Source organism: Triticum dicoccoides, chromosome 7A (genome assembly GCF_002162155.2).
Source record: "Triticum dicoccoides isolate Atlit2015 ecotype Zavitan chromosome 7A, WEW_v2.0, whole genome shotgun sequence".
NCBI lineage: Eukaryota > Viridiplantae > Streptophyta > Magnoliopsida > Poales > Poaceae > Triticum > Triticum dicoccoides.
This window is the reverse complement of record NC_041392.1, coordinates 633,943,211-633,952,518: the sequence shown is the minus strand read 5'-3', so window position 1 is coordinate 633,952,518 and position 9,308 is coordinate 633,943,211. Positions and strand designations below refer to the sequence as shown.

General features: G+C 47.5%; 1 protein-coding gene across 1 annotated transcript; it reads right to left on the bottom strand.

The window, feature by feature from the left end:
* Positions 1-314: 314 nt before the first annotated feature.
* Positions 315-1,239, bottom strand: LOC119332436. The gene has a single exon (XM_037605622.1). The coding sequence runs from the start codon at positions 1,180-1,182 to the stop codon at positions 592-594; it is 591 nt and encodes a 196-aa protein (XP_037461519.1). The 5' UTR covers positions 1,183-1,239; the 3' UTR covers positions 315-591.
* Between the last annotated feature and the right edge of the window lie 8,069 nt (positions 1,240-9,308).

Sequence of the window (9,308 nt, the reverse complement as noted above, 5' to 3'; positions counted from 1 at the left end):
CTGTTTGATTTTTACATGCATATTTTGCTAGAAATTCTGATACTCAGTTGTTCTGTTGTATTTCAATTTTTTTGGCAAATTTTGTTCATTTTTCATTTATTATTCGTTCATTTTTTGTCCCAAAATTCAAATTTTGCTATATGATTTTCGTCCGAAATTTTTCGAAAAAATCTGAAAAAACCGAAATTCGTCCATTTCGTCCAGGACCGGTAAAAATCAAAAAACAAAATCCAAATTTCTGATCCCACTGAACACACTCCTTTGACGCAAATATTAAGAAGAATGCAAAGCAAAAATATCTATGGGGTGCTTCTACAGTCTGAAGAAGCAAAGTCTGAAGAAAACTAGCCCCTCACATGTTGGCTTTTGCCTCCAGCGTTCACTTTCTTCTGAGATTACTAACAGCACAGATTATGTCAATTTTGAAAACCTAAACACACCGAAAATATTCTAAGCCTATGAACAGAGGTTACGCAAGTGGTCACGGACGTGTCGCACTAAACACACTCCTACAGTATATATCATGAGACAAAAACTAAGAGGAAAGAAAAGGCTAAGCAAAAATATCTATGCTAGCTAGCTTCCAGGGGGCTACTGCCTCTGCATCCTGAGCTCCTTGCGGAAGTTGCCGATGAACCTCTCCGTGTTGGCGAACAGCTCCTGCCGACTCATCGTCACGTCGCCGTCCAAGTCGACCTCAAAATCATCCTGCTCCTCTTGCCGTCCCTTTTCCTCTCCGCCGGCCTGGCTGCCGTTCAACGCGCTGAGGAAGAAGATGCTCGCCGTCGATGGGCACTTCTTCAGCACCACCTCCTTGGTCTTGATCTTGAGCTCGATTATATTACTGGCCACAAAGGCAGGAACCACCACACGATCATCATCAGCAACCGCCGTCCGGTCGTCGGAACGGACTGATCCAGCCCTCTGGAACGGCGAGGCCGCGACACCGACAGGCGCGACAGCCTGACCGGGACTCGAAGACTCGTCGGCGATGGAAGCTGTGCTGCCGACGAAGGCCTGGATGCCCAGCGCGAGGACGATGCCGTTGAAGAGGAGGTAGCCGTAGGCGACCCTGAGGAAGGCGGGCAGCAGCAGCGCGAGAAGGAGAAGGACGAGGAGGGAGCCCAGCTTGGCCACCTGGGAGAGCAGTTCTGCCGGTGGGAGTGTGAGCTTGACCGCCATTAATGGATGAGCTTTGCTGACTTGCCGATATAACTAGCGAGTGGTTCAGGTCTATTGGCTGGATTCTCGAGCAAAGATACTATCGGTCTAGCCCGCTGGCCAAGTATATATAGACAAAATTCAGATATTTTCTGGCAGTAATTAATTTAAAAAAAATCAGATATTTTTCTGCTGGCTAAGAAAAAGAGTCATATCTGTCACCTCACTGACGTAGAAGAATTTGTAGTGGGTATACCTGCCGGTTGCTCCACTAGTAGGAGACCAAATTAACTAGCGGGAAAAAAATAAAGTGTTGGCGAAACATCAAAGCTATGCTCATCTAAGGTGGTGTTTGGTTCTCTAATTCTAGGACTTTTTCTAGTCTTTAGGACTTTTTAAAAGGACTCTTGAGGAAGTGCTTCTAAGGACTTTTAGCAAAAAGTCTCAGAAAAATCCCACCTTGTTTGATTTGCTATGGATTTTTTCTAGTCCCAACATAAAAAAGTCCCTGAAACCAAACACCCTTTAAGCAGATCACTGCGTGCCCTTACCTTTTTGGGAAACGTTTACGCGCGGTGCGCCGGCTGAACGCTCGGGCCGGTCACTTCGCCACGCTGGCGCTAGCCACTAGGAAGGGACCACGTGTACCTTATCTTCTCCCCAACGCCCGCATCCACTTCTTCTTCCTCGCGGCCGTGACCTCGCTTTCCATATCTGTTTCCGCCTCGCCTCCTCCAATATAGCACCAGGCAGCACCGAGCACTCCCCCCTTCGCACCTCATGTTGCACCTCCTCCATGGGGGTGCTGCTCCCATCCGCCATGGCCTGCGAGCTCAAGGTCCGGGCGGCCATGGCTTACGAGCTCGGGGCGGACTGCGACGGGGGCTCCTACGAGCTGTTATGGGCGCCATGGCTTATAAGCTCGGGGGCAGACGAGGACGGGGGAGACCGTGAGCTGCTATGGGCGATGCCGTTGAGCATTTGCTACTGGGAGAAGCTCATCGAAGCTGCGAGCATCAAGCGACACCTCCCATGTTACAACTGGTGTTCAAGGAAGCTACCACAGGCGCCGCAAAAAGCTTCAACCCGTGACGCCAAATGCTGGGACCGCTCAGCGCCATCGCAAAAAGCTACAACCGGCGTCGCAAAAAGCTTCGACCGGCATCGCAAAAAGCTTCAACCACGACGACATATGTCAGGGCTGGCTACTGTCAGTACCAAAAAAGCTGCAACCGTTGTCGCTTTTTGCTACTACCGGCATCGTTGTTTGCTACATACTTCACGGCTTAGCTGCGACGCTGCAACGACAGCGGCGATCAACAAGATGTATGTTTTTGCTGGAATGGAGACTATGTGTGCTACAACCGGCTTTGGCAGAGTTATCATGGGTGAATTTTTTTGCTACAACCATGTACGGATTATGTGTGATCTCGGTGGGGAGCTGCAACAGTTGATGTTTTTTTGCTACTATCGACATCATTGTTTGCTACATGCTTCACGACTTAGCTGTGACATTCGACGATGGCGGCGATGTTTTTGCTACAACCGCCGCTGGATTTTGCTTCATCCGTTCGTGGATTAGCTGCAACCTGCCACGGCCGCGACGGCGATTCGCTGCAACTGTGCTTCTGTTTTGTTACCACCGGCAAAGATTTTTGCTACATCCATGCATATTTGCTACGACGGTGCTTCAAACACGGTGATGAGCAAATCTTCTTGCTAGAGACGATGAAAGCCGGTTCCAGCAAAATGCGAGTACGGTTCCAGCAAATCTTCTTGCTGGTTCCAACATTCCTCGACCATTTTTTTGCTAGAGAGAACAGGAGGCCATGTTTTTGCTGGAATCGGTGATATGGTCGCCACCGGAGCACGGCCGTCGTGCACCGGAGTTGCGAGTGTCGCCACCGAAGTTGCAAGCCTGCAACCACGGGCACACGCTGATGCATCCACGGAGGCGAGAAAACACATGAGGTGATCGACCCCGGTGAGGGCGGCGGCGGCGATGAGTAGGATACCGGTGAGGGCGGCGGCGACGAGCAGGACGCCGGTGAGGGCGGGCGGCAGGCGGCGCAGTGCTGCGACCGGAGGCGGCGGCGTGCAATCGAGGACATGCACGAGATGCGGGACCAGCAAGAGGAATGAGAAGCTCGGGGCAAACCGTTTTTCTGCCCAATCCAATGGCCCACCTGGATCGCATCCGACGGATCACGCTCAACCGGCCGAAACCGCTGGGCCGGTGCGCTGGCGCGTATTAGTCGCCTACCTTTTTTCCTCAACAGAAAAAAAAACATCACTGCGTGTCTGTGCACCAGCAATAAGGCCATAAGGGATTCCATGCCTACCCAAATTCGTGCATATTCTACACTACACGCACGTACATGTCCGTGGCACTGCAGAAATTAGATGCACTGAATAGCGCGTTAGACGACATGTGCTATGTACAGTCGCCATCACACACAGACGAGCTAGCGTGGCGGTCAAAGTCGTGACAGGTCATATCGGCATGTCGACCAAGATTTGTGGCAGTAGAATGTACCAAAGGTTGCTTTCAGCAACTTGCTTCTATTGAGAAACGATCTAGCCGTGTTTTTTCTTAAACACAGATTCAGACGCGCTCTGCTAGTTGAACCCGAGTGACGTTGATAGGAAAGATACGTGCCTGCAAAATAATTTGCTAGCCATTGAAGCCCTTGATGTGGAAAGCTCAGATGTGTACATGTACTATATTGGATGTCGGTCTCGGTCACGCTCTACTTCGACGGGACGGAGCCGTGGACCTTAACTTTCAAGGCGGCGCTCCGGTGTTCTCTCGGCGATCACGAGTCTATTAAATGTTCTGGCGTAACAGATGGATGGATTTTTTTTTTAGAAAAGAAGGATGACCCTGGCCTCTGCATCTGGGCGATGCATACGGCCACTTTATTAATTATTCTCACAAGACTTTACAAAGTAATACAACAGTAAGACTAAAGCCGCCATAACAGATGGATGGATGACAAGGGGATGGAACAATTGGCCGTCCATCTTCCTGCGGTTTGTCCGAAATGGGGGGCATCAGCGGCCCGATTTCTGTTGAGGCGGTTGCCGAGTACTATGAGGAAGTGTAGAACCCTTTGTCTCGGGCCGCGATGTATATATATGGCCAATGCCTTGATATACAAGTCGAGAGATCGATCATGATCCTCTGGAGAGGTTTACAGAAGATACGTGAGAGAAGAAGAGATAAACAGGGATACAAGTTAAACCACTTTCCTACGAAAATGCCGTTTGGAGGACGAGCTCCATGCAGCTCGGTATCATAGTCGCCACTAATCGCATCTAGCAGGTGCAGCGCCGCATTTAATGACATGTATTCGAGCTGGCAAGGATATATGCCACACCGTATTTTGTATTTTCCTACAATAGCATCCCAGGTCTGACGTCGAAGCATGGAAGGCTGGTTAAACGTGCCATCGACCCACCCATCATGTGCATGCAGTGCTAGCAGCTATCCCACACACTGATGAACATGGGCAAGCTCACGCTCTCATGTTCAGAGATGAGGCTACGAGCTAGCCGTTATCTTCGCCCCCTTTGTAATACATCGGTCCTCTAGCTTGTCCCATCGGCAGAGAAGAAATCAAGACCTCGTCCGTGTCAGCACTTCCACTGGTGCCGCCCCCAGGCAGGTGCACACCGGCAACTAAATCTCTTAGGACGTCTCCGCCGTCCAAGCACAGCACGAGCCTGCGAAGGCAATCAAGAAAATAGCCAGATCTGACTCTTATAAGAAAAAGACGGGGGAATTACAGTCCAAATCGAAATTCAGTTCAAAAAACCACACCCAATAGTGGAAACTTGGGTGCGAGAAAGAAATTTTTAGAAAACATTACCTAGCTCCAGAATCCTCGAAGAAGAACTCCATGCCGTCCATGGCGAGAAGCGGCGCTCACCTGGCCTGGGTCTAGTGCCCACACGACCACACACACGGCTTAGTGGTCATCGCTGTGGATGGACAGGCTCACCAGCTATATTTATTTTCCGAACCAACCACCACCTGATCCCAGGCCGCGAAGTGGGCCAATTTCAAAGCCGCCCAGGCAGGTCATCTTGTGCGTACGAGGCGGAGACGAAATCGCAGGCCTACGTACAAACTGTGAACAAGAGTACGCGGCACCTCTGTATATGTACTAAATAGATCTCGTATATAGTAAAAATAGCAGCCATCACGCATCGCAGCGCCAAGACGACCGCTCCAGATAGCGGCCTCCATGCAGCTCGTCCACCAAAACACCCTTCTCACTTTCCTATCCCTATACAACTTGTATTCTAACACTCCCCCTCAATCTAAACCCTATTTGCCAAGGTTGAGATTGTACTTGAAATCATCTAACCTCCTCATTGTCAGAGGCTTTGTGAATCCATCAGCAAGTTGATCACCTGTTGGAATAAACCTTATATCAAGCAGTTTGCGTGTCACTCTTTCTCTGACAAAGTGAAAATCAACTTCAATATGTTTTGTCCGTGCATGAAAAACGGGATTAGCTGAAAGATAGGTTGCACCAATATTATCACACCATAATCTTGCAGCCTGTGGAACTTTAATTCCAAGTTCATGTAACAATGTCTGAATCCACATTACTTCAGCCGTTGCATTAGCCAAAGCTTTATACTCAGCCTCAGTGCTTGACCTTGAGACTGTTGCCTGTTTTCTTGCACTCCATAACACAAGATTTGTTCCCAAAAATACAGCAAAACCACCTGTTGACCTTCTATCATCAGCACACCCTGCCCAATCCGCATCAGAGTAAGCTGACACAAGCATAGATGAAGACTTGACAATCTGAAGACCAAGTCCCTCTGTAAACTTGAGATACCTCAAAATCCTTTTGACAGCTGTCCAATGAGAAGTAGTAGGAGCATGCAAGTATTGACATACTTTGTTAACAAAATATGAAATATCAGGACGTGTAAGAGTCAAGTACTGTAATGCACCTACAATGCTTCTATAATTTGTTGCATCATCTGAACCAAGTGCTTCTCCACTTTCAACAATAAGTTTTTCTGAAGTAGAGATAGGTGTACTGACTGGCTTACACTTTTCCATACCTACCCTCCTGAGAATATCAGTGGTATATTTTGTGTGTGTAAGAAGTATGCCATCCTTTACCTTCTTGACCTCAATTCCAAGAAAGTAATGTAGATCTCCTAAGTCTTTAAGCGCAAACTCCAGCTTTAAATCCTTAAGCAGACAAGTTGTAGCATCTGAGCTTGAACTGGCAACAATTATATCATCAACATAAACAAGAACAAATATAGTAACATTGTTCTTATTGTAAAAGAATAATGAGGTATCTGCCTTTGATAGTGTAAACCCAAGCTTTTGTAACTGTGTACTTAGCCTTGAGTACCAGGCTCTTGGGGCCTATTTTAACCCATACAAAGCTTTGTCCAACTTACAGACATAATGTGGTGTGTTTCTATTTTCATATCCTGGTGGCTGCCGCATGAACACTTTTTCCTCAAGAACACCATGAAGAAACGTGTTCTGGACGTCTAGCTGTCGTAGGCTCCAACCTCTGGAAATAGCAATAGACAATACAAGTCTAATAGTAGCTGATTTAATAACAGGACTAAAGGTATCCTCATAATTTATACCAAACCTTTGTTTAATCCATTTTGCAACTAATCTAGCTTTGTATCTGTCTATGCTTCCATCAGCTCTTTTCTTAATTTTATATATCCATTTGCAGTCAATCACATTGGCATCCCTCTTTGGTGGAACTAATCGCCAAGTTTTGTTTTGAATAAGTACATCATATTCAACATCCATAGCCTTCTTCCAATCCTTGTGTGCAAGAGCATCATGCAAATTTGTTGGTTCACCGGTACTTGTGAGAAAAGCATGCTTAAGTTTATCATACCTGATTGTACCATCTGTATATTTCTTCTCCTTGACAATACCTGACCGAGACCGTGTATGACGGAGAGGAACTGGTGTTGCTGCAGGTCTAGCCACAGAAGATCCAGAAGAATCCGGTTCTGCAATAGGAATATCGTCCACAGGAAATCCGACCGGATCCTCATCGGGATCCTCATCTGGAGCAGACGCGCTTTCCCCCTCGCCAACAGCATCATCACTCATGGCACGGGGCGAGTCACTGTCGTGCAAGCTGGTGGGCTCCGCGCCTGGAGGGCTGTCGGCCACCCGGTCGGTTGGTGCGGGAGACACGAGGCGATCTTCCTGGGATCCCGCGTCCGTCAGACTGCGGCGCAAATCAGCCTCGGATCGCGCAGCTGCAGCGCCAGGCGAATCTGCCTGGGATCCCGCGCCTGATCCTGTCTTGGCTGCATCTGTACACATAAAATCATGCCCTGTTGCTGCACAATCAACACCAGATTCAAAATTTTCCATGGAATTTTCCACATGATCAGTTCTAATTAATTCACCCCCATGATCAGAAGAGGACAAAGGATCGAAAAGGAGGGAGATTTCAGCACGCAAAAGAGCTCCCGCATTAGGATGAAGTTTAGCAAATGGAAACAATATTTCATCAAAAATGACATCACGAGAAATATAGATACGGCCTGATGAGATTTCTAGACATTTGTATCCTTTATGGAGATTACTATAGCCAAGAAACACATATTGTGTGGACCGAAACTCAAGCTTATGACGATTGTAGGGACGCAAATTTGGGTAGCAAGCACACCCAAATTTTTTGAGAGAACTATAGTCTAGTTTTTGGTGAAACAAATGTTCCAAAGGAGTAGTGTTGCCAATGACTCGACTAGGCAGCCGATTGATAAGATAAGTAGCCGTGATAAAAGCCTCATCCTAATATGTGAGTGGCATTGATGCATGAGCTAAAAGAGACAAACCGACTTCCACAATATGATGATGTTTTCGTTCGGCTGAACCGTTTTGTTGATGGGCATGAGGACAAGAAACATGATGAATAATGCCAATGCTACGAAAGAAGGACTTGAGTTTCTCATACTCTCCTCCCCAGTCACTTAGGACTGCAAGGATTTTTCTATCAAATTGTCTTTCAATAAGTTTTTGGAACTCTTGAAAAACAGAAAAGACTTCAGATTTGAATTTAAGCAAATATATCCATGTGAGTAGCTATAATCATCAATAAAACTGACATAGTATTTCTTTCTACCAAAAGAATCTCTTGCATGACCCCATACATCACTGAAAATAAGCTCTAAAGGAGCATGAGACACACTATTTGACAGAGGATAAGGAAGTTGGTGACTTTTTGCACATTGACAAGCTTCACAAACTGACTCACTTTCGGAACTACGTGACAATGAGAGATTGACTTTATTGACTACTTGCTTGACTATATTTGAAGAAGGATGCCCTAATCTTTGGTGCCATTTGGCTAAGGAGGGCTTGATGGCAGAATGAACTTGATGACGACGCTTTCGATCAAAGACTCTTGATGTGATGGGGTATAATCCTCCAATGCATCTACCGTGATGGATGAGCTCCCTCGTTGCCTGATCCTTTATGAAAAAATAGGTAGGATGAGTTTCAAAGAAAATATTATTGTCGGAGGTTAAGCGAGACATGGAAGCTAGATTTTTATCGGCTTGTGGATGAAGGACATCTTTAAGGACAAGATCACGTTTAAGGCTAGGGGAATTAATAGAAGATTGACCAATGTGAAGAATGTCCATACCTCCACCGCTTGTGGTGTGAATCTAATCATTGACGTGGTGCCTCTCTCGGAGGGCAAGCTTCTCAAGCTCGTTTGTGACATGGTCCGTAGCACCAGAATCAGCGTACCAGACCTTGTCACCATCAGCTCCACCGTGCTCCCGCATGACCGCAGCAGCATGCCATGCATCAGGCACGAAGTCCTTATCATACCAGTGCCAGCAGTCAATGACTTCATGGCCCGGTTTCTTGCACAGCTGACATCTAGGTCGATGATTGTTGTTGTTGTTGTTGTAGCCGTCGTTGTAGCCGTTGTTGTAGCCGCCTCCGTGGTCACCACCACCAGGGCGAGCCTGGCCCGGGTTACCACTGCGCCTGCCACCGCCGCTGTTCCCGCGTCCGCGCCCCTGCTGTCCACGCCCACGACCACATCCGCGGGAAGCAGCGTTGACAGAAGATTGGCACAGATTTCCTCCTTGGAGCATGCTGAGGCGGG